General features: G+C 38.6%; 1 protein-coding gene across 1 annotated transcript in view; it reads left to right on the top strand.

The window, feature by feature from the left end:
* Slc26a7 (solute carrier family 26 member 7) overlaps positions 1 to 26,686 on the top strand; it is a 126,623-nt gene that overhangs the window by 92,359 nt on the left and 7,578 nt on the right. The window contains exons 12-16 of the mRNA XM_036178694.1: positions 4,693 to 4,799; positions 6,274 to 6,340; positions 9,527 to 9,664; positions 13,087 to 13,135; positions 26,555 to 26,655. Of these exons, the coding sequence (XP_036034587.1) occupies positions 4,693 to 4,799; positions 6,274 to 6,340; positions 9,527 to 9,664; positions 13,087 to 13,135; positions 26,555 to 26,655 (462 nt within the window). The remainder of the gene's footprint in view (positions 1 to 4,692; positions 4,800 to 6,273; positions 6,341 to 9,526; positions 9,665 to 13,086; positions 13,136 to 26,554; positions 26,656 to 26,686) is intronic.

The raw sequence follows: 26,686 nt of genomic DNA, 5'->3' as shown, positions 1-26,686 counted from the left end.
ACAAAATCATTTTATGTTTGGGGGTCATCACAACATGGTGAACTGTATTTAAGGGTCACAGCACTGGAAAGGTTGAGAACCACTGATTTGAAAGTGTAAAGTTCAAAGATTATATAAGAAGTCACCACTTTAGAAAAACAGAAGTCAGCCAGATGGGAGGTGGCGCACACCTTTAATCCCAATACTCTGGAGGCAGAGGCAGGTGGATTTCTATGTGTTCAAGGTCAGCTTGGTCTATAGAGGGAGTCCAGGACAGCCAGGGCTTCATAGAGAAGCTCTGTCTTGGGAAAAAACCAAAAACCAACAAACAAAAAAACCCTAAGCACCTCCCAAACCACAGAAGTTTCCTGTTCTTTTTTCCCATTTTTAATTTTTTTAAAAATTTTTTACAGTTTTAGATTAATTTGATTTAGAGTTTGGTGTAAAACACCCTGCAGAGAAGTGAGGAAATAGTACTCGAAACATGATTTTTACTCACAAGTTTTGAACTGAGTTGAGAAGCTGATCAGATATGTATATAATTTCAATGGTGTAGACCCATCATCCTCGAGGACAGCATGATAGGGTCAGGGGAGAGAAGTAAGTCAGTGGCTACTGAACTATTTTCACTGACTTATTGTCTTTAAGGAGTGAGAACAGATGTCTCCTACAGTTAGGCAGCTTGGAGGTTAACCTGTGTTTAGGGGTTATGGATCCCAAGCATTTCTTTCAAAAGGAGTGTGAGAGGTAAGAGCTTGCCATTTCCTGATGAATTGTTACAGAACACTGTTGAGAGTAGTTTATTATTAATTTACATTTGCTATTAACTATAAAGGAACCACAGGAAGTTATTAATCACTTGTAGAGCCTGATCTATAGAAGATGATGCTGTGGGTATAGAGCTATATTTTTTTTAGCTATGACTAGTTTGGAGTAACCATGGAAACCCAGAAAGTAAAACAAGACCATGCTGGGCTGCTCTAGACAGGGAACAGTAGGACACAGGTGCTGTTAAGAGGGAAATGGGAAAGCCAGAGGCGATAGAGTTGGGAGGGAATGAAGGAGGACAATACAGAGAGGAAAGAGGAAAGGAGTTATTTAAAATTACGGGCGAGCCTGGTAAAGGCAGGAAGATGGAGAGAAGGGAGTGAGTTGGATAATGCTTCCCTCCAGAGCCACAGACTATCAAACAAAAACCCCAGTGCCAGACATGGGAAACTTCCCTGCGGTTGTTGGTAAGAGATGTCCAAGAGACTCCCAGAATAACAGTCTATTGCCCTTATACTTGGTTGCCTCCCAAAACTCACAGGGAAGGCCTGACTGCTAAAGATTCCACACACTTCAGATACAGGTCTCAGAGGAAACGAGGTGAAACTGCACTAGAAGCTTTTCTCCTAAGGACTAATTCTCATAGTATCCAAAGGTGCTAGGCAAGATGCTGGGGGGAGGGGAGAAAGCAATTGATAGAATCACCCAGCTGTAAAATCTATGAATTGCAACAATGACCAGCATGGCCAAGGTGTCCTCAAAGGTACGATAGCCATCTAGTTGGATTTAAGGCCCACTCAATAGGAGCTATAAACCTAACTACCTGTGGTTGGTAGTAAGGTCATGGATCCTAGAGAAGTACCTACTACTGCTATTTTCCTAAACAAATATAATCTCTAACCACCTCCTACATACTTATCTTTACACCCACAGAGAAGTGGATCTCTCACCCTTCCATCTGAAAAGGTTCTTTCTGTAGCAGGTAAAGACTCTTAGAGAAATCCTCAATTGGTCAAAATATGGAAAATAATGACTGTGGGGTGCCTAAAACAAGTTAATAGAGGTGTTAGGTGTACAAGACAACTTGCACATCTAAGGCTCAGGGAAAAGTATAGGAAAGAGGGTGGAAGTATTGTTAAGAGCCAGAGGACCAGAATGCATCTGGTAGATAATGTTTTCTATATATGATAGGGAAGTTTCATCCATGAAATCTCAATAATATGGTTACCTAAACAAGGCCTTCACATATCAACACCAGTTGATATACCAACATAGGGATTCTCATAAGGCCATACACCTAGTTGAAGAGCAATAGACTATGACCAATAAAGAGAGGGAGAATCAGTCTCCAGAGATGTTGGGTTATCCAAACCTCAGCCATCAGTTTTAAAAACATATGCATATGAACAACACTAAATGGACTCAGGAGTCTCGATTTACATTCATGTGTAAGACAATAATTAAAGAAGGAGAACCCATGAGTTTGAAAGGGAGAGGGGAGATGTAGGCAGAGTTGGAAGAGAAGAGGTAGAGGTGGAAATGATGTAAATGCAGTGCTCATGTCTGCGATTCCCACAAAATTAAATGAAAAAGAGCAGAGCCAGATGTTACTGCAGTTGTTTGGATTATCTAATGAATTCTGGTCTCCGGAATGATGACAAGATTCTAAAATCCCCATGTTCACCAGTTCTGAGATTGGTCAGGAGCAGTGAGCCCCATGATGCTCGGTGAGGGTCTGCCACACTCAGGCAGGCTCAGCACCCGAGGCAGGTAGAGCTCAGAGTCTTCATAGAAGGGGAAGTTGCGGTATAAAACTTGCAGCCCTATTTTGTATATGATTACATACAATGCCATAGATTAAAGGAAAAAGAGTGTTTAGAAATAAAGACCAAAATGACTGCCAATTCATCTGAATAAAAAAGGAACAACACTGTCCCAACCTGCGAGATGGCAGGCTTGTAAGTCATAAGCTTGAATTATGTTTACAGGAATTAGTTACAAAACCAGAATCATTTAAAATATACCTTTTCTTTCACACCAGAATGTTTGTGTCTTTTATTGAAAAAGGGGGATTTTCCAGATATAACTCCCTCCATTTGCTTCCCAGGGCTTAGCTTTACAAAACAGCATATTTTGAACCATGTTTTGGTAGATAATACAAAAAAATTTCAAGTCTAAAATGCACTCTAGAAACATTTACTTCAGACTTGTCTAAGGAAAGCCCCTATACCCATTCCTCAGGATTTCTTTTTTCATTTCTAAATAAACATTTTACATTTCTTTAAATACCAAAAATTTCACACAATGCATTTTGATTGTATTTAACCCTGCCTCCAGCTCCTCCTGGATCTACCCTCACCCAACTTCATGTCTTTTTTTTTTTTTTTTTAAGCCTATGGAGTTCAATTTGTGTTGCCTCTTTGCTGTAAGAGTCAGGCTATTCCCCAGAGTGTGGTTAATCTACCAGGGGTAACACCCTTAAAGAAAACAGATTCTCCCTCTCCTGGAGCTATCAATTGCCAGAAATTCCTGTCAGGGGGTGGGATTTTACGCTTATCTCTAGTTGTTTGTCTAGTTTAAGCTTGCACGTGTCTTGTGCACGCTGTTACAACCAAGGTGAGTTTGTATATGCAGTTGTCTTCTTGTGCCCAGAAAGCAATTTTGTTGTGGCCATCCACTACCTGAGGTTCTCACACTCTTCCCACCCGTACTGAGATAATCCCTCAGCCTTAGGAGCAGGTATGTGGTACAGCTGCCACAAAGATTTTATGTTATCTTTAGGTTACAGAGTGGATTTTCAACCTTTCACTTATGAATGGCATGAATTATGTTTTTGAAGATACTCTAAAACATTGAAACAGAAAGAAAACAAGTTAGAACTGCCTGGATAGGCAAAATGGTGTATGTTATTTGGGGAAAATAATTTGAAAATCATTCTTAGACTAGTATTTTATAAATATATTATTTTCTGTTTAGAAGTAAAACCTTTCTAGATTTCGTAAATTATTTTTGTTTTTGAAGATATTTTTTCATCACTAAACTTAGAAACACCTGCTTTTTTACTTGTTGTGATTATAATTTCAAGTGGTGGGTAAAATTACAATAAATTTAAAATTACAATTAAAAGAGGATTTATTTTTCTTAAAAATCTTTTTTAAGAATTAAGTCAGCCCTGACATTTTAGCTTTTTAGGAAGTGGCCTTTTATAAATAATGATCTTTCTAGGAGTTGATCTAAAATCAACTGGTGTTGGTTTATTCAGTTACTTTAACACTGGGCTTTGAGAACCTTGTATAGTAACAATCTATATCAGTGTTTTGTACAGTAATCATAGAAAATAGAATATTGTTAAGCATGACAAAAAAAACCTGCAAATAGTTACTTTTAGTACTTTTTTCAATAAGAAATAGCAGGAAATTACAACATACTTTTGTGCATATACATATCAACCATTTACAGATCTGATATATACGATATGGGGCTGGAACTAAGGGTTGGCAATCTGACAGGTTAAACAAAGCGCCTGTACTCTTCTCCCATCGAGAATATGATGGATCCACGGTATGGTTCTGTATTTCTGGGTTTCTATTCACATTAACTAATTTGTTCTTGCGCTGGTGAGATGGCTTAGTGGGTAAAGGCACTTGCTGCCAAACCTGATGACTTGAATTCGATCCCTGAAACCCACATGGAGAGATCCAACTCTATTAAGCTTTCATCTGTCCTTCCATACTCAACTCACACCATGGCCTATTCACCTTTGCACCCTCTCCCCCCCCCCCCCCACACACACACAGGGGTGGGAGAGAGAGAGAAAAAAAAAAAGCAAACAAATATTTAGAGATTTGTTCACTGGAGTGCTGTTGAGTACAGTTGTGTGATATTTGCAGTTCTGAGAAAACTGAGAAAGAGTAGCCACATCTTCTTTTTCCCATGTCTCTTCAGGGCATATGGATCAGTACTTACATATTTACAATATGTTTTGCTGCCAATGTGGGCTTGTTGTTCGGTGTTGTCTGCACCATAGCTATCGTGATAGGACGCTTCCCAAGGTAAGGCTTTATTTAAATACTCGCTCTTTTTACTCCACAGCAAAACATATGATACTATAGTAGCTTTTATTTTATACAATATATATTGTTTGATAATTTAATATTCCATCACTTCTAGTAGGGAAACAGGAAAAGAGATAGCAAAATATTTTACTTATATATGATATATACTAATATTGGCCGTAATAAAAAAAAATCAGTGTCATAACAGATCCCCAAAATAACCAACTTAAAGGGACAAGTTTATTTTGCCTAGATTTTGGAGGTTGCCTTGGGCCTGTAGTGGCCCAGTGCATCCCTGGTGGAAATGAATAGTGGAATAAATCTAGTGTTCCTAAATGCCTGGAAAACAAAGAGAGAAGGGGCTATGGTGCTAACATCACCTTCAAGGGCACACTCCCAGTGACCTAAGTCCCTTTTATTCCTAGAAGGTTCTACCTTCTTACGTCAGCAGTGTAAGCTGGCAATCAAGCCCTTTAAAATCCAAACTATGACGAATTTCATAGCATCTATTAAAATCAATAAATCTCATGGTCATATACTTTATCATAGCATTTGAGAAACAAAATAAAGGATACAATACTCAACAAGACACAGACATTTGCCAGTAATGATCATTTGGGAAACTGAATGGTCGTTTTCACTTTGTTGTTGTTGTTGTTGTTGTTGTTGTTGTTGTTGTTTTGGTTTTTCCAGACAGGGTCTCTCTGTAGCTTTGGAGCCTGTCCTGGATCTCGCTCTGTAGACCAGGTCGGCTTCGAACTCACAGAGATCCGCCTGCCTCTGCCTCTCGAGTGCTGGGATTACAGGTGTGCACCACCTCCGCCCGGCGGCTCATTTTCACTTTTTAGAAGCTGTGTTATTTGCTGCAGAATGCCATATTGCTTTTCTTTCAACTGAGCATTGTCAACCCTTCACCTATCTTGAACAATTCCTTTCCCGCATTCCCAGAGTTCATCTACTAATTGTCATGCTCCATTCTCATGGGTCCCATGGGATTATCTACGAAATAATCTGAGCCTACAGCCTCAAAAAGTAAAAATAACCTATAAAATCTACTTTCACCTGTATAGAACCTGGAATACAGATCATTATCTTGGCTTTTTGCCACCGAGTCCCTTTCCTTCCCCTCTTCTGATAAGATTTTATCAGACACTGTATTCTTTAGCCCTTTCTCATTTTATAATTTGTTTAAATCAGGGTAACTCTTACAGGTTGGAGCTGTGGAATTCTGGGGAATTAAATAAGATAAATTCTATTTATTAATTTCTAGTTAGATACCTCTGTTGTTATTCTCTACTATGGAACATCCTCACAAAAGATATATTTACCAATATCTTCTAGACAATTCACCATAGAGTATAAACCATATAATTTCTAATTTTCAAGACAAAATAGCCTGCTGCTTTTGATTCTTCTCTGTTAATATAGTGATCAGGAAATGACTTGTAATTTTTGTCTGCCTTGAATTTAGGGCAAAGACTTTAAGCGTAACGAACATGAAAGAACTGGAGTTTAAGGTGAAGACAGAGATGCATGACGTAAGTCCAACTTCCTTTTCTCTTCGTTCAAGGGTCAACATTGTGGACACAACAGTTCTGCAGGGTCATAAAATTAGACAAATTATGCTACTTGACAATATTGTGCCATTTTTCTAGGTACTGGTTTCCAGTGTTATATATGTGAGCACCACACATGGCAGTGGACATGCATTAGTCAGTAGAGAAAAAGAAAAATCTCTTTGAATTTAGGTTTCTAATTAGATTACATCATGGTTTGTAGAATTTCAGTTCACAATTGCCTTGTGGCAGAGATTACTTCAGGCATTTGAAAACTTCTTTTCCATTACTAAATTATATAAAATAAGCCAAAATGATAGCTTTTTCTTCCTTAAGTGATAAAGAAAACTAGAGACTGGAAAAAAAAATAAGTCATTCATGCACTGCTGTTGTAATAACCGAGTCATAGTTGGGGTGGTGAATATGATATGTATGCATGGATGAAATTGTCAAAGAATTTTAAAAACATTATTGAAAATTCAGTGACACTGAATTATTAGCTGAGAGTAATTAAATCTGAGATTCTGACTAGAATGCCAATAGGCATGGAGTTATATACAGTGGAGACCATTCACAAAAATGCAATTTACATAAACTGGCTTGCTTTACACATGTGTAAGGTGCCATCTGAGTGTTGGGGTTCTATTATCTTGTAAAATTTAAAGTTATTCTTTGACAATTTCATGCAGGTTGCTTTTACCCCATCCTGTCTTATCTCTCTCTTAACTCCATGAACTCATCCCTTGCTTCATCCCCTTCCCACATTCTCGTCTGTCGGTTTTGTTTTGTGACCTACTGAGTTTAGCCAAGAGTCTTTGCCTGCGGCTGTGTACCCAGAATAGAGTCCACTAGGCAGGAATGGGCAGTTCTAGTTTCTTGTTTTAAATAATAACCAGAAAAGTTTAAAGTGGGGGAAAAATAATAACAACGTAAGTGTTCACTTGATTCATTTTTGCCCATTTTTTAAAAGTTGGCCTCACTTTGAACCTGTTTGATACATGTTTGGTTAACATTTCTCCTTTGTTTTCTTATTCACTTGCTTCATTACCTTATGATTCCCCTCAGAACACAGAGAACTGGCCTCCTTCCAAAACGACCAATGTCAAGGTCTTTCCAGGTAGCCTGAAAACAGGAAGTAACATCAGGAGTCTTCCTGTGACACCCAGGAGAATGGTTTGTTCTTTCAATAAGAGATTTACTTCACAGAGGGCTGTTTGACTCAAAGCCTCGGAGGGTGTCCCAGGCTCAAGTTTTCAACCTAGTCAGCCTTTCTTTTCTTTCATATTTTTCCCATGGGAATTTAACCCCTAATCCCATCACCCCCACTGATGTCCTCATCTTTCAGATAGAATATGATTTTAGGTTGATGAGTTTTCACCCTAAAATTCCCTGGTGAGCAAACTGCGTAATCCTTGTCTTCTGGGCCAAGTATAACTTAGTGTAAATGAGGGACTTTCAGGACAAATACCAATGCTAGAAATTTCTTATGTTCTCAAGTCTTGATTGTCTTCTGTCACCCATATAATAATAACTGTTGTTCATAAAAATCCCCATTTTATTAAAATGTTACATCTTAGTGGTTTCCTAAGACTTTACATAAAAATAAGAGATGTGAATAAGACTGAACGTAATTTGCATACAAACTGTTGGATGAAAATTTTACCTTATTTAAAATGGTGCTAGCCCCTTTTTTACCTCCATGCCAAATGCCCATTATAACTTGGGATTTCTCTTCTCATTCAACAAACTCAGTTCTGTTGAGGATTTCTTAGTTGCAGCAACTGGGATCTTAATTCTTTAAGAAATATTTAGGTTTTTTGTCTTGAAACTACTGGAACAATCAAATCTGATGACTGTGTATGACAGACTTAAACATTAATGATTTATTTTTAGTTTCTAAGTGATTGCCTCTTGATTAAAAGTTACATTGGCAGCAAAAAAAAAAGTTTTTTTGCTTTCTTGTATTATTTGTTGCAATTCCCTCACTTTCTAGAGTTGAGTATTTTCAGTTTTATAAACCCTGAAATACATATTTTAAACATTTGTTTAAAAAATGAGCAAACAGCGAGGTCTACAAATTACCCACATTTACGTACCTAATTCTTTATTTCTTCTGCCTGCATGCATGGCTAGTCTCTGCATCTCTTCTTCTATGGGAATACTAAGGCCTGAAGGAGTAATGCCTTGCTTGCTTGGTAAGGAGCTATCATTGCACAGGACTGGCCATCTTCTCAATCAGATGCCTGTCCCAAAGTCACAGAAAAAGGGGTTTAGGTCAGATAGCATCAAGTGCTGCCAAGAACAGATGGACAAAGTAATTATATTTTGTGTCAAAACCTTTTCTTCTCCCTGTCCACACCTTTCATCTACAATCTGGCAATGCAGTGTAATCCAGACACTGTCTCTCATGGCTTCCTTACAATTGCACAATCATACTTTAGCTAGAGGGGGGCTTACATCAGTGTTGGATAAAGGGATGGTAGTGGACACTTTGAGACACATTTTCAGTTTTCTTAAAATGCTTATAGACTCAGCAACAGAGTGCTTGCCTAGAGTATGAGAGATGCTGTGTTCGATGCACATCACTGTGAAAATAACAGTAAGTTAATTTGAATTTATAGGGAGAATGAAAGAGAGATTTTTTGGGAGGATGGGCAGTCTAGACTGTTGCCTCATAGAACCCAGTGAGTAGGAATAAAAGACACTCCCTGAAAAGCTGTGGACTTGTTTTGTTGCTGATGTTTCTCAGTACAGATGAGTGTATTTCCTTGATGTATGTGGTATTCCATTAAGACTTACAAATAAATTTCTGTAACAAAAATGTTAGTTAAGAGATTGCATCCATACTTGATATATCATGGTTGGTTGCTATCCATGGGAGGCCAGCCCTCTACCTAAGAGAAATGGAGGTGGAAGAGTGGATGGATGGGTAGGTGGACAGAGGGACTTAGAGGAAAGGAGGGAGGAGAAACTGCAGTCGGGATTACAAACAAGAATAAATAAACGAATGCAAAAATTTAAAGATTTAGAGAGAGACACTGCATCCATAATTAAGTGATATGATGACTTATAAGATTTCGTCTGATTGGGTATTGTTTTTATTTTTTGTTCTTTTTTTTTTCTGACTTGATTCAGAGTTCTGAACCTTCCTTTTTTCCTCTTTAAAAGGAAACCATGCAACAGGTAAAAATCATCTCAATAAACAATCCACTTGTCTTCCTGAATGCAAAGAAATTTAATACTGATCTAATGAAAATAATCCTAAAGGAAACTGACAGCAGCCAACCACCTGATGATGTCAGCAAGGTAGGAATGTCATGTTAATGATGTGTGTCATACTACTGATCACTAAAAATGTCCTCAGGCAAAGAGCAATAGGGGAGAGATGTGTTTAGAGACCTGTTCCTCAGGAAAAACTTAGTATTATATTTGGCTATTCATTTACAATACAACCTGAGAATAGGACAATATTAAATATTTTTAAGAAATTTATTCTAAAATAAATATGTGATAATCTAGTTCTTCAGAGTATGGAGTATGGTAAACAACTTCAGAGAAGCATAAATTATTGTGACTACTCTTATAACATTATTATGAAATTGTTCCTCTCACCCTTCCTCCCTCTTTTCCTTTTTTCCCTTTCCTTTCCTTACTTTTTGTTCATTTTCTTCAAATTGAGACAGGGTCTCCCTATGCAGTCCATGACCTTTCTGCCCCATTCTCCCAAGTACTTGGATTATTGCTGTGCACTGTCAACCCACTAACGTTCAGCTTTCTTTATCTCTATAAGAATTCTCTGTGATCAGAGATACTGAACAAAATGTGCATCCGAACAAGTCAAGGTAAATGTGTATTTGCCCTTGAACCTCAAGTCCTCCAGAGCCTGAGCTTCAGGGCCAAGCTGCCTGTGTTTGCCACTCACTAGCTGTGGGAATTTAGATGAGCTTATGTTTCAGGGTCCTCATTTGGAATAAAGATGATTCAAAGAGCTGAAATGTGCAAAACCACTTAGACTAATTCTTAGGCTGCCATGCTGGGCAGTCTTTGCTACTATATCATTAATTTTCTCGACTGTCTTTCTCATGAGGCATTCCTTGACTCTCCAGACATTTTCTCTTATATCCTTGAGTGTGTATCACTCAAGTACATAGAAGATCTTAGGCCTCTTGTTTCTGGTCTCAAGAACTTTGCAAAAGGACAATCCTTTGTCCAAAGCCTCATGCTCTGCCCATAGTTCTCATGCTGATTTGCCAATGACCTCTGCCCCCCTTGCAGGACCAGATACATGATTCTTATGGTCACAGTTGGAAATAAAGGCATAATGTTCTTTTTTCTGTAACTATTAATACTTGGAAAATAATTGCATCAGAGAATAAATGAGTGTGAGACCCTGTACACAAGAGAGCCTTTGGGACCCCACAGATTGTAAATATATGACGTCTGCCTTATAGTCAGAAGTTTTTCTGTGTCCTGCCCAGTCCACAGCTGCTCAGACCCAAGTAAACACATAGAGGCTTATATTAATTAAAACTGCTTTGCCATTAGCTCAGGCTTACTACTGACTAGCTCTTACACTTAAACTCAGCTCATGTCTGTTAATCTATATGTTGCCATGATTTCTGTGGCTTTACCTGTGTGCCATTGCATGTTGCTCCATCTCCTCACTCAGCTTTCCTCTTCCCAGAATTCTCCTTGTCTGATTATCCCACCTATACTTCCTTCCTGGCTACTGGCCAATCAGCATTTTATTAAACCAGTATACAAAAGCCTTATTCCACAGTACTGCCCTGCCTTTGTACTTTTAGGGTTTCACTTTCAGGGGAATACTAAGGATCATGGCCAGTGTTTTCAGATCAGGAACTTGCTCCTTTATATTGTCGTTCACATTGATATACAACCTATTTCTTTCATAGAGCCTCTATACTATACGGCAGTGCACAGTTGTGATAGTTTTGGGGGAATTGTGTTAGCCCAAAGTCACCATGCAAAGTAGTATTAAGAAAAAATGATATATTTTTAAGTAATTTCGTTAACCCATAATAAATTTGTCTAATTTAGTATCTTTCACCTAAAACCCTGCAATGTAGTATAATCCAGGGCTTCCTAAAAAGAACCTGTTTCCCAATACTGCTTTCTGTCTTCTTCCTTTAGTTAGCAGGCGTACACCAGTGTTATATATAATGGGATTATATTTGGCATTTTGTTAGGACAAAATATATTTTAAAAATAGCTTTACTTTTGACAATTTTGATTTATAGAAAAACTAAAGGTATATGGTAGCTTCTCTATACCTCATAGCACTGTGAGATGTTTATGTCTTGCATACCACACACCAGCTGCAACCAACAAATTCACCTGTTTCATTATCTTTTGTGGGGGTTGGGGGGGTGAGGGGAGGAGCTTCCAGGATTCTAGCTAATGTTCCATGTTGCATTTAACTGTCATGCCTTTTTACGCTCCTGTTGTCTATGACAGTTTCCTAAATTTTCTGCTTTTGAAAGTTTTGAGCAGGACTGGCAGGTATTTTGTAGCTTGCCTCTGTACTGGAATTTGTTTGGTGTTTTGCATTGTAAGGCTAGGGGAAAACACTGTAGGAGCAGTCTCACGTTCTAGCCAAGGTACATAGTACAAACATGACTGATTACTGTTGGAGTGATATTGATTCCCAAACAATGTAGTGACTTGGCTCTCTCTCAGGTTCATCTATCTTTACCCTTTCTATTCTGCACTGTGGCAGAAAGTCACTGTGTTCAGCCCAATTCTAAGGAATTGGAGAAGTTATAATTCACCTCCTGAAAGCAGAGTAACTAGATACATTATTTAAAATTCTTCTGAACAAGAGACTTCAGAGAAGGTAAGAGGAAGAAAGGAAAATTGCACCTGCTGAAGGCCAGTCCCTATGATACAGCCACACAGTGTAGGTGGCATTATCTGAATTCCACATAAAAGAAAGATTGAATCTTAGAAGTATAAGAAACAATATGACAGGAATATATAATCCGTAGCACTGGACAACACATAGAGGAAATAGATTCTCCACTCTGCCTTGAAGATTAATACAGAAAACCTGTACAAGCAGTGATTGAGAGTAGGAACTTGCAAAGGCCTTGGCTTTGATTCCTGTCTGAGCTGTTCCTAGCTTTGTGTCTTTGGCCCGTTTTTCTAACTTTCTCATCCTTGATTCCTTCATAATGGAACACAAGATGAGTAACTTTACAGGATGGTTCTGAGGACTCAGTTAATAATGTCATCAAGACTCGGGTATTTAGTAAACACTGAACAATACCCATTTTCATCATCATCAACAGCCAAAAAAAAGTACACTTTCTGATAAACAAATAGCATCCATCTTGAACTATATAATACAGAACCAATTTGATTTCACTCCCTGACATCTAGCAACTCATAAGTGTTTCTCAGGCATTTTCATGGGGCTAACATGTATGAGATAATTTCTCACCTCTGATCAAAACAAATTTAGTTTGTCAGAAAATGTTCTAACATCTGACTCAGTGAGCAAAGTATCTACTGAACTAACCTATACTTACTTCCAGCCCATAATTGTTTCTTCATTTCCTAGTTCACTGCACACAGCATCTGAAACAAGCCTAGAGAAAAACATCTGAAGGAGCTAATTGTCACTCATTGTGGGGAAGGGAATGCAGGGCTTTGTCATTGGTTGCTATATTGTTTCACGTTTTTATTCTTTGTATTCCTTTTGATTTCAGTGTGAACAGAACACCTTGCTCAATTCCCTGTCCAATGGCAACTGTAACGGTGAGTTCTCTAAGGAAAAGGGAGTCTGAATGTTTTGACTTGAATTTACAGAGAACAGAAATCCCCTTCTCCTCTCCTTCTTTTTTGGCTCCCCACTAACTTTAGGTTTTCCTTGTTCTTCAGCTAGAGTCTCTCCTTACTTTCTCCATCTCCTTCTTCCCTTCTCCTCCTTTTTATCCCTCTGCCTCTCTCCTCACTCCCCTCACCCTTCTCTCTCCTCTTCCTCTCCCTTCTTCCATCTCTTTTTTCCACCTCCCACTCCTGCCCCTTGTTCTTGCCTCCATATAACTCCTTTTCCTTCTCCATAAGTTGAATGTCTCAACTCTATGTCGGCTTAATATAGATCAACCTTTCCCCCAAACATTATCCCACATACATTTTAGATTTCTTCTTCACACAACTAAATCAATTACAGGTTCATGCTTTCCTAGGATAAATGTCAGGTGACAGCAACAGTGTTTTAATGATATGTCCTTGATAAATTTTCCAGGCCAATGTTTATTCACTATAAGTTAATCCTCCTCTAAGAGCATGAGTTGAGTTGACTTTCTTTCAATATACAGAAACTGAAAGATATAGGAAGCAGTGATGTATGACTGTGCAGTCTGAGCATACAAGTACTGACACACAGCCCTGCAGTACAAGTGGACCAGTACTGATGCACACTGTGCAGTCTGAGTGGAATAATACTGGTGCATGACCCTGCATTATGAGTGACATCATAGAACAGCACAGCAACTAGGTGATAAAAAAACAGAATTAACCAAATCCAAATCATATCTAACCAGAACTAAATTCCCAACAGGTTGATATGGAATTATACATTGTATGATTTCAATATCATTCATTGGTGAGAAAGAAAAAGAACAATGAGAGGGAGAAAATTTTAAAAGTCTGTTGCAGTGAATGGGACCTTCATTCATAAGCATGATATGAGGTCTGACTCTGGCTGTTTCTCTGGTGACCATACCCTGGGGCTATAATACAAGTTTGAGCATGTTTCAAATGATAGAAATTATGCATGCAGATTTACTTGCCAATGTGAAATTACTATGTAAATCATTTGAAAAGATTCATTCATTATATTTTTAATTATGTGTATATGTGTGGGGAGGTTGAGGGTGGGGCATGTGAATATGAATACCTGCCTGGGGCAGAAGGGACATTGCATCCCTAGACCTGGACTTGTGAGCCACCCTATAAGCAGTTCTGGGAATCAGGCTCAGGTCCTGTCTTAGGAATAGTACACGCTCTTAACCACTAAGACATCTCTTCAGCTCCTAAGCTGTAAGCTATTAACAGAAGAAAGTTTAGAACAAGAAAATAACCCCAGAGTCTCATTGTATTTGGAAGTTACTAAATACTCCTTGTAACTATATATTATCTTAAGAAGAAATCAGAATAGGAAACAGAGAAAAGGCTAGATTATAGGGAAATGCATTTCAAAATATATGGTGCTGATATAAATCTTATCTATCTATTCACTCACTGTCTTCATTCTCTCACTTTTTGGACACTCCAGTTTGTCCCTAACCATCAGCAGCTTGTTCCTTCTCCTCCCTTCCTCCTCCTGCCAGCCTCTCTTATTCAGTCACACCACCCTGCCCCCACTTTTCTAAGCCTTTTACGGTCTTGTGGTCTTGTTCCCAATTTCATCACCAAAACCTTTTCTTAGGCTCACTACTTATGGTATCATTTCTGTGACCCTGCCCTCCCCCCTTAATCTCATTCAAAATGAATCAACCAACATGACTTTCAGATTGTTTTTTTTTTTCTGTTGTGAGACAAATGATGCTAAAGCTTAAAACTTTCAAACAGGGAACAATGGAATCCCGGCATGTCTATAAGGGAAGCTGTGTTTAGTTTACAGGATGGTAAGTTAAATGTGTTATGCAGCCACCTAGGAGACATTCAGCTGGTTTAAGGGATAAAGACTAGTACCTAAAGAGGCTCAGTCAAGGTGAGGCATAAGAAAAGCACTAGCCAGCCTGGGCTACCAAGTGAGTTCCAGGAAAGGCACAAAGCTACACAGAGAGAAACCCTGTCTCAAAAAACCAAAAACAAAAAAAAAAGAAAAAAAAAAAGAAAGAAAGGGAGGAAAGAAGGAAGGAAGGAAGGAAGAAAGAAAGGAAGAAAGAAAGAAAAAAAGAAAGAAAGGCACTAGGTAAAGGAGAAAAGAGCCCCAAATCCCCTTTTGCCAACATCCTTTTCAGATGGCGAGCTGACATACAGCAGAATAAACAAACCTATAAAACCATCTCCATACATTAGAAGATGAAAGGCATGGCATTTTTTTTTCTGAATAAAAACTGTAATTGTTAACTTGTGAAGAGATGTTAGAGAAGTATGATTAGTATGTTAGGTCATCTGATGATAATGCTAAGAGGAGCCTTATGGAGTCTCTGTTGCTATGGTGAACTTGCTGTGTGTGTGTGTGTGTGTGTGTGTGTGTGTGTGTGTGTGTGTGTGTGTGTGTGTGTGTGGTGTTCCCACACACATTCCCACAGGTTTTCTCTAGGTAACTCTTGCTCTTTGCATTCATGAGGTTTTCATTTTGTTATTCACCTGGAAAATACTTCACATATTCCTTTCAGATTACTTGATCTTAGGAACAGTAAGAAGTGCTACATAGTAAATGATTAAGAGAGTAGGTCTGGTTTCTGCTGTTGTGGACCCCAATGTTTATGCAAGCTTCCACCCTCCGGAAACCCTTCCTTGTTTCCTAAACCCCAAATAAAAATTCAAATGTCTAGACTTCTGTCACTGCTGCTGTTGTTATCCTACACTCAGTGGCTTAAAGCAGCACACATTTATTACATTATAGTATGGTGCCAGGAGTTGGAGGGAGTCCCATGAGCATGGCTTTGGAGGTACAGTTTGGATATACTTCTTTTGGAGGTGCTACAGGAAAATCCCCTGCTCCTTTCCAACTTGGTCCATCTGTATTCATTGGTTCATGCTGACACTGATTTTCAAGCCAGTTGAGGCATCTTCAGGTCTCTCAGATCCCTTCTTAATTGTCTCTTCTCTGAATCTCCTGACACTTGGATGGTCTAGGATAATCTACCCACACTAACATCCAAATCTGCAAAGATCTTGTTGCCCTGTATGGTAGCATATTCATAAGTACTAAGAACTAGGAGGTAGACTTTGGAGGTGTTTGCGGTGAGGGTGGTGTCGGGGAGGGCATTGTCAGTTATTTCTGGTTCTTCCTTACACTTTCTGTGTATCTGCTACTTTCCTAAATTACAGGCTGAGCTGAATAGTCTCCATTTGACTGCACGTCTATTGAAGGCAGCACCAGCACCATCACCATTGCTCACCACTGTGCTTATATTTCTTTACAGGGTGCTTACATTCACAGTGCATCTGTATTAATTGACTGTTGAGATTAGTGATGGGACAGACCTGTAACTGAAATGTTCAATAATAATTGCACATTTTCCCAAAGAGAGTATTGTTTGTTTTAAATATTTCTTCTCCCCTTATTTCCTTAGAAATTAGTAGCTGGGTGGCTGTGGCACACACTTTTAATCCCAGCACTCAGGAGGCAGCCTGGTCTACAGAGCAAGATTCAGGACAGGCACCAAAACCACACAGAGTAACCTTGTCTCAAAAAGCCAAAAAAAAAAAAAAAAAAAAAAGGAAGAAATTAGAGAATTCTGTTTCTCAATAGTTAATTGATACTGGTAGAAGACACTTTTAAAATTTACAAGTAACTCACAGAGTGTCAGAATCTTTTGAAGTAAATGGAAAACATTCCTAAATTATGCAACTCTGAATATCTTTTTAATTAAAAGGGTTAATGAATATTCCACAGGAAAGAGCTGTCTTCCACATTCTAGGTTTAATTGCCTACCCACACCTGATGGTTAATGTCTTCTTAAACCTTGTTTTGTTTTGTTTTGTTTTGTTTTTGTTGTAGTTGATGATGGTGGAGCCCATCATTTACCACCTGCCCTGTGGGGATAGATTAGTCATCTTTTTTACACAAGCTCCAAGCTTCCCTCATTTGCTTACAGCAGGCTATTACCCGTGCATTCTCTTCGCTCTTATCGAGGATGATGTGATTCCTCTTGTGCTGCTTGATTTACTTAGAAGCGTGGACACAGGATTATATCTGTAGAGGAGGAATGGCAAGGCCGAGGAGATGTGGCAAATGAAAATTACTATTACTTTGGAAGATTTCAGAAATGTCCATTGTATTTAAATTTTCATCTCAGTGAATTCCAAACATCACCATCAGGATTTTATTTTTGTTTAAAAGGGATGCTGGTGGTTGATTTCTTTGAAATAGCTTACCTAAATAATTATCCACAAATATATGGATGGGTATTTTGTTTTGATTTACTTTATTTTGAATGGCTTGAAATGCTCATTTGATTAAAAGGAAAGCATAAAGAAAATCATGTACAAAAATAAAAGATGAAATAAACAAGCATAGACTCAGACGATAGAAGAAACATTTCATATCACAATTTATATATTCTAAGTATTTTATAGTAATCTATAATAACATATGATGAAATAATTACAAGAAAATAACAAAAATGGAGACTATAATTTAGCAGTGAAAAATATGGCAGGGTTGAAGAGACACAATAAACTTTCTTAAAAACATTCCCATGCCCTTCAGTCATCCATTTTTAATCATTTAGACAGGATCATCAGCAATCTTTCTAGTTGATCTAACACAGATTGTTTTCACTGTAGCATTTTTAAGTTCAGACTGACAAATAAAATTGTGGTCGTACCTTATAAAAACACCAACTTGATAAACCATTCTAAGGTTTAATTTGACTTCAGTAAACAAAGTTATTGCAATTACATAAATCTCTTGCCTTGGATATATATTGAGATGCTCAAAATCATGCCAAATGGCTTATAGATAAAAACATGCAAATCTTTGAAGAAAATTAATGTATTGGCTTGTTTTCTAAATTTCAAACAATTTCTCTTAGGTTATAGTTTGTTGTTGTAAAGTCTTATTTGTAAGTATTATTATTATACTTTTTAGAAAAGATTGAAAACATATATGCACAAGTATCATTATATAGACTGAACCAGCTGCATTTATATATTTAGTAATATATTATATATAATTTAGTATTAGATATTATATATTATAGCAGTTAATTGTAGCAAGCTTGTTTTCAGCTCCAGCCCACAAATAGTGACATGGAGACTTATTAATTATGAAAGCTTGGCCAATAGCTTAGGCTTATCTCAACTAGCTCTTAAAACTAACATGTTTCTGTTAATCTAGTTCTACCAAGTGGCTCGGCTACCTCTACTCTGTACTGTATGTCCAGTTCCTTCCTGCTTCCTTGGGGTCTGGCTGGCCACCCAGACTTTCTTCTTCCCAGAATTTTCTCTTTCTGTCCAGAAATCCCACCTATACCTCCTGCCTAGCTATAGACCATTCAGCTTTTTATTACATTAATCACAGCAATACATCTTTACACAGTGTACAAATATCCCACATTTCCCTTTCTTTGTCTAAATAAAAAGGAAAGGTATTAACTCTAATACAGTAAAATTATATATAGTAAGAATGATTATCAAGTAAGAATTTTATTCATGATGTCTAGTCTATTTGTAGTTGGAAAATTTGGAGACATCACTCCATTATGTATCTTATCTTGATGAATCCAAAGTTTTAAACCACTTTCTATTGTAACTTGTATTACCAGCCCAAATATGTTCTTTAATACCTTAAAACATGTTCTTAGACAAACAATTTAAGCTTTCATGTCTCTCACCCTCATAGCCGTTACATATCTTTTGTGAATTTGTTTTTTTAATTTGGTAACAAGGAAAACTGTAACTGTAACTATCTAATCTTCAACCCCATCAAAGACCAGAGAAGGATATAATATTACATGCATAAACAGGAAGTGTAGAGCAAGGAACTTCCAAAACTGTAAAAACAGAGACTGCTGGCTGCATGGACTGTCACCCAAGGTTCCTCTGCAATGTTAGGACATCCATCTTCAGCCTAAAAGACTAGAATATATGATAGACTTTTCTGTGAAGCAGGAATTTTGAAGGACTGTTCTATCTTGTCTTGGCAAAGTTCATCAGTCACTTTCTTTTATGTCCTGTTTGTCCACTTTGGCAAGCATATTAGTAGTAGTTGAGGCTTAGGGCAGTTAGAGCCACTAGGCAAATGGCTAACTTTGCCACAATGAGAGCAAACTCCATACGAAGGTTCTCAATGCCAATTATCCTCCTTTGAAGTAAACTGGTGCTGCCAGGAACAGACATGTCTTACTGTCATGAAAAGCCTTATGTTATTAAATCACCTTAAATGCTGTATTCTGTAGGTCCTTGAAGTGTTTGAGGACCACCAATCTTTCTAAAATATCTGTTTAACCTTGAAAACACACCTGGCATGACTATAAGCTTAATAACGTGTGTTTCTTAATTATACATTACATTTTAAGATGAGCTGCATAGGGACAATACCTTAAACAAGAGGAGAAACATATATATAATATAAAATGACCTTAAATTTGTATCAGTATACAAAAATACCTTAAACAACAGTAGAAATGTTCTAACAAAAATAACCTTAAGCTGGGCGTTGGTGGCGCACACCTTTAATCCCAGCACTAGGGAGGCAGAGGCAGGCAGATCTCTGTGAGTTCGAGGCCAGCCTGATCTACAAAGCGAGTTCCAGGAAAGGCACAAAGCTACACAGAGAAACCCTGTCTCAAAAAACCAAAACCAACCAAACAAACAAAAACCCCCCAAAACAAAAAAAAACCTTTAAATTTATATCAATGTACAAAAGTACCTTAAAGAAGAGTAGAAATGTACATAGAGTATGTTCTAACAAAAATAACCTTAAATTTGTATTAATATACAAAAATCCTCACAAATGTAAAATATTTGAGATTAATAGTTACCTTTTAGTTTAAAAGTAGATTCAATACTTTATGCCTTTCCATATACTTTTTCTTTTCAGAAAGGGAATGCTGAATCCAACCTCCTCTGTTTAGTTTTTTGCCTTGACCATGACCAATAAACAACTTGTAATTAACCCCCCTAAACAATGACAAACATCCACTGAACAACCAGAAACCATCTATCTCAACTTTTGGGAATGTTGGCATCATGTTCTCTAGATTGCTTCCTATTGTCTGGGGATGATGACATCTTTAGGAGACCCTGAGAAAACTAGGATAATAGTCAAATCCTGGGAGATTTTGCTGCATTATTTTTTGTTTAGTCTCTGTGATGGGCAAGTATGAGCTTATCTGAAGTCTTGGCTAGAGTAGTCTGTGAGGCTGGGCCCTCTTAGCCAGCAGGTTTGGAATTTTTCTGGAGGTAGGATTTTGAGGAAACTACAACAGAGGCACTCTGAGATACTGGATCACCTGGGCTACTTGTTTTCACTGGTGTCTGGTCTTTTTTTTTTTTCTGAAAACTCAGAAACCTGTAGAGGTAACATACATATCTGTATTAACACAAGTATGGACTGTGTAATTGGTGTGTACAAGTCATCTAAAGATGATTTTGTTTCCTATTTGAGCAGGTAAAAGGCACCTGTCAACTTTATAAGGCCATTTGGACTGCATAACTAATCTGTAATATAAATCTCCATCCCTACCGTATGAAAGGATGGCATGTAATAATAAGTCATGAGGACTCTGTAGCCAAGAAGATTTATCACGTCTCATCTAGTTTCAGAGCTGTTCCCATCTAGAGGGAGCAGCAAATATGTCATCGGTCTTGTAGTTTTTCTTCTTTTTTTCTTCATATGCGTAGCCAAGATTTTCAGAAGGTCTCCCCCAGTCAAATACGATCTTTATTAATTTTGAAGGAATCTACAGCTTTTTGTTTCCTGTGGAAACAAAGGCATAAATAACGTCTCCCCCAGCATAACATATTTTCTGACTTCCATTTTTACAGTTAAGACATACCCAAAATATACAGGCTAGATCAATTCAGCAGCTCTTTTCATAATCCAGTGTCTCTCAGCAGCTGCCATATTTTGCTCACTAGCATTTAAAATATTTAAAGTTAACAAAGCACTAATATGGTCCACGTGCCCTGTGTATTTTCTATCCTCGTGTGGCTTATTTCTTTTATAGTACTCTATTCTCTCTTTAAAGACTTTATTATTTTTTAACTGTTTATTATTTTTCTATGACTATCTACACCCATTTTCTTTTCTTCAGCATCTAAGCACATTTTTAACCATACTCTATCTGTTCAGAGGTTTCCCCGGTTAGGGTCTGACTTTCTGTGCATCTGCAGTATTTTTCTGTCTGCATGAGCCAACCCTTAAATGGCCAGACTATGTTGCAGGGCTCTGCCTAGTACATGCCTCTGGTGACTGGCTTTTTCCCATTCCGGTCTGCAGGCAAAGGCAGGAGCTCCTAACTGTCCCAGCCTCAGCTAACCATTGCAGTTCTGGCATTTTACCTAGGGAACCTCACGGGCTCCTGAAGTGTTCAGCTGCACATCAGGGCATTTTAAAGTGGGCTCTGGTGTGTCTGGGACTTTTTTTTTTTTTTTTTTTTTTTAAAGCTGTTTCAAGCCCTATGTAGATTTACGTGTACCAAATGTAGCAAGCTTGCTTGTCGGACTGTCTTTGGGATTTTTGTTTGTTTGTTTGTTTGTTTGTTTTTTCTTTCTTTTCAACTTTTTAAAATTTTATAATTTAATTTAATTTAATTTTACATATCAGCATAGCAGCCATGGATTCCCCTGTCTTCCCTCCTCGTCCTCCCCTGCTTCCTCCCAGTACCTGCCCCCATTCCCGTCTCTTCCAGGGCAAGAACTCCCCTAGGGAGTCCTGGTAGATTCAGTCCAGGCAGGTCCAGTCCCCTCCTCCCAGGCTGAGCAAAGTGTCCCTGCATAAGCCCCAGGTTCCAAACAGCCAGCTCATGCACTAAGGACAGGTCCAGGTCCCACGGCCTGGGTGCCTCCCAAAGAGTTCAAGCTAATCAACTGTCTCACTTACCCAGAGGGTCTGATCAAGTTGGGGGCTCCTCAGCTTTTGGTTCATAGGTTCATGTGTTTCCACTAGTTTGGCTATTTGTCCCTGTGCTTTTTCCAATTTTGGTTTCAACAATTCTCACTCATACAATTCCTCCCTCCTGGAGCTCCATCTGGGCCCTGGCCATGGATCTCTGCATCTGCTTCCCTCAGTCATTGGATGAGATTTCTAGCATGACAGTTAGGGTGTTTGGCCATCTGATCACCAGAGTAGGTCAGTTCGGGCTTTCTCTCAACCATTGCCAGTAGTCTATTGTGGAGGTATCTTTGTGGATTTCTGGGGACCTCTCTAGCACTTTGCTTCTTCCTGTTCTTATGTGGTCTTCATTTATCATGGTCTCTTATTCTTTGTTCTCCCTCTCTGTTCTTGATCCAGCTGGGATCTTCCGCTCCCCTAAGCTCTCTTTCCCTTGACCCTTTTCCTTCATTACTCCCACTCACATCTAGGTTGTTCATGTAGATCTCATCCATTTCTCTGTCACTGGGAGATCCATGTGTCTTTCTTAGGGTCCTGTTTTCTAGGTAGCCTCCCTGGAGTTGTGTAGCAGTCTAGTCATTGTTTTACAAGTAGTATCCTCCTATGAATGATTACATACCATGTTTGTCTTTTTGAGTCTGGGTTACCTCACTCAGGATGATTTTTTCTAGATCCATCCATTTGCCTGCAAACCTCATGATGTCATGGTTTTTCTCTGCTGAGTAGTACTCCATTGTGCATATGTACCACATTTTATTTATCCATTCTTCAGTTGAAGGGCATCTAGGTTGTTTCCAGGTTCTGGCTATTACAAACAATGCTGATATGAACATAGCTGAGCATGTGCCCTTGTGGTATGGTTGAGCATTCCTGGGGTATATGCCCAAAAGTGGTATAACTGGGTCTTGGGGGAGATTGATTCCCAATTTTCTAAGAAAGCACCATATTAATTCCAAAGTGGCTGTGCATGCTTGCATTCCCACCAGCAGTGCACCTTGCTCCACATCCTCTCCAGCATAAGCTGTCTTCAGTGTTTTTGATCTTAGCCATTCTGACGGTGTAAGGTGGTATTTCAGAGTCGTTTTGATTTGCATTTCCCTGATGATTAGGGATGTTGAGCAATTCCTTAAATGTCTTTCAGCCATTTGAGCTCCCTCTGTTGAGAATTCTCTCTTTAGCTCTATATCCCATATTGGACTGTTGGGCATTTTGATGTCTAGTTTCTTGAGTTCTTCATTTATTCTGGATATCAGCCCTCTGTCAGATGTGGGGTTGGAGAAGATCTTTTCCATTTTCCAGCCTTAATATTGATTATAAAAGCTTGACCTTTCTCGATTAGCTCTTATAACTAAATTAACCCATATATGTATATTTTCAATCCATAGTCTACCACTTTGTCTTAGAGTTCTATTGCTGTAATGAAACACCATGACTAAAAAACAAGTTGTGGAGGAAAGGTTTAATTTGGTTTGCACTCCAGTGTTGCTGTTCATCACTTAAAGGCAGTCAGGACAGGAACTCAAACAAGGCAGCATCGCAGGATCTGGGAAAGGAGCTGATGCAGAGGCCATGGAGGGGAGCTGCTTTCTGGCTTGCTTCTCATGGCTTGCTCAGCTCACCTTATAGAACCCAGGGCCACCTGCCCAGGGATGGCCCCACCCACTGTGACCATGGGCTGGGCCTTCCTCCATTGATCACTAAATGAGAGAATGCCTTATGGCTGGATCTCATGGAGGCATTTCCTCAACTGAGACTCCTTCCTCTGATGACTCTAGTTTGTGTCAAGTTGGCACATAAAACCAGCCAGTGCAACCAGGTGGCTTGGAATCCTCTTTGTATTACTGCATATCCGACTTGTTCTGAGTCTGCTGGTGAAATCGTGATCCTAGATTCCTCCTCTCAGTTTCTCTTGGCCAGTTATACCGCCTGCCTAGCTATTGGCTGTTCAGCAATACATCTTCACAGAGTTAATGGAAAAAAAGGCTATGTACGAGCTTGACAGAGAGTAAGGAGGGGTGTTTAGGAGGGCTTGTAGGAAGAAAACGGAAGAGGGGAATGATGCAATTACATTATAATCTCAAAAAGGTAAAGAAAAGGAGAATAAGAAAAGAAGGCATTGAGATGTCAGAAAACTTTATAATTCATTAGTCTTCCATTTCCTTAGTTAAATATTGAATATTTTTAGTACAATTTTTAAAAAAAGTTATACGTTGTCACTTAATATGAAATATTTGTTCTACGCCATTTTGTCAGAACAATACTGAACACAAGAATAAAGTGCAACTATTTTCCTACCAATTTTGTTATCACTATCCTTTAAACTCTAGCACCAAATATTTCCATGGGTTAGTAATTCACTTAATTAAGGCTGTTGGATAATAAAAGCACCCATCTTTAAGCAGTGATAGTCCTGGTAATTCTTTAACAAACAATTTTTGGAGCAGGGAATATGGAGTAGAGTTGTAGCACCTGCCTATGTCTGTAGTGTAAATATTTCTACTGTGTCTGATCACTAGGAGTGGAGCTGGGAAGATAAACACCCAGTGGTATGAGTTGTTCTAACATACTACTGTAAACAAGACACATAAAATTGTATTTTCTAAAACCAATATGTTCAAAAGGATTTCCATAGGAAATCCTTAAATACTGAATTCCAATATATGCTATGAACATGATTAGTCTTACTAGATGTTAAGTATCTAACTTTGTCCTATATGTGTGTGTGTGTGTGTGTGTGTGTGTGTGTATGTTTATATGTATGCATGTATATATGTACCATATGTGTGCCACACAGATTTTTTTTAATTAAGAAAATTCTTTCCATTCATTTTGCACACCAATCATGGATCCCCCTCTTCCCTCCTCCCACCCCCTGAACCTCTGCCTCCCACACCCCTCTATAAGAAGGCAAGCTTTCCTATGAGGAGGCACATCCAGTAGAGGTAAGTTTAAGCCCCTCCCCTTGCTTCAAGGCTGCATGAGGTGTCCCATCATAGGTAGTGGGCTCCAAAAAGCCAACTCATGCACCAGGAATGGATTCTGATCCTACTGACAGGGGGCCTCCTAAGCAGATCAGGCTACACACCTGTCTCACCATGCAGAGGGCCTAGCCTAGTCCCATGCAGGCTCTACAGCCATTATGTGTGCCACATAGATATTTGTTTTTAATTATGTGATACTTAATTATTAGAGACTTTTATGTTTTGAGAGTATGAACAGTTTCTAAATTGTACAAAAATGTATTTATGACTAGATGAACATTTCAGTGGGAAGTAGAGTGAATATTCTTTACTTAGAATGAACATTTTTATTTTCCCTGCATCTTAATTCTTTCCCATCTCTGAACCAGGGGCACAATTTACAGGAGAAAATAAACAAGAATCCCTATGCTGTGGAGAGAAGTCTTGGGGTCAGGCTGATGGTGCCTGACAAAGATACCTACTGAGTGGAGGACCTGAGCTGTACTGTGTTCTGTCTTATTGGAGGGTCTGATGGTTGTGTTCAGAAGGACAGTGGATGTCTGTGGGAGAACAGGGAAACAGAGGCAGGGCTGCAGTGCCAGGCGTGTAGTGGACACCTTTTTTTTTTTTACTTTGTTTTATTTAATCTTAGACCACATCTGTATAAGTTCTGTCCAAATTACTAACTACTTGAAGAAAAGAATAGGCTCTGGCTCATACTTGTTGTCACCTACAACATACTTGAAGATTTTCCAACATCCTCCATAGTTAGTTTAGTCAGTTAGTTAAAATGACCTGAAACTGTAAGTTTGAAACAAATCCTTTATCAGGACAGGGCTTTCAAAATACATTAGAAGGTACTGTGTAGTATTTTCCTGATGATAACTCTCATGTAATAATTTTCAGTATGTTTCATATATTTTGATCACTTGTTTTCATTTGTGTAAAATAGGCTCATGCTATTTGGTTGGTGGTGATTGGTTTTTACAGAGATAGGGGCAAACTTGGAGCTTTGTACATACAGATTTACTGTGAAATAACTGAAAATTAATGTTAGCACAGATCCCCTCCAAAGCTGTGGAATACTCCCAAGCGTTGGACCCTTGCTTTAACATGTAAACTGAAGTGCATGAGCTATAGACATTGCAAAAACAGGGCTCTTACTCTGGGCCTACCCCAAAAGAAGCAGTTGATTTGGATAGTGCACCATTCAGAATGTCTACACTGTGCTTAGAGTTAACTTGCTAGACATCCTTTCAGACTCATTTAAAGTTCTGACAGTCCATTAAGAACAACAAAAACAAACAAACAAAAAACAGAGCTCAGAAATACTTGGTAAATAACTGAAAATTTTAAGAATGAAAAAGTCCAGAATTACTGTTAGCTACAAGGCCACTGTTGCTTTGCTCCCATTCAACCAAGTTGGCAGCAGAAATCTGCAAATTCTAACCAGATTTCCTGTGTCTCCTACAGAGGATGCCTCCCAGCCCTGCCCCTGTGAGAAGTGTTCTTTGGTCCTGGATTGCAAAGGCTTGACCTTTTTTGACTACACAGGAGTCTCTACGCTTGTTGAGGTATCTACATGGCCTGGGTCAGGCCTGATTT

This window comes from Onychomys torridus, chromosome 2 (assembly GCF_903995425.1).
Source record: "Onychomys torridus chromosome 2, mOncTor1.1, whole genome shotgun sequence".
Classification (NCBI taxonomy): Eukaryota; Metazoa; Chordata; class Mammalia; order Rodentia; family Cricetidae; genus Onychomys; species Onychomys torridus.
This window is presented reverse-complemented; position numbering and strand designations above follow the sequence as displayed.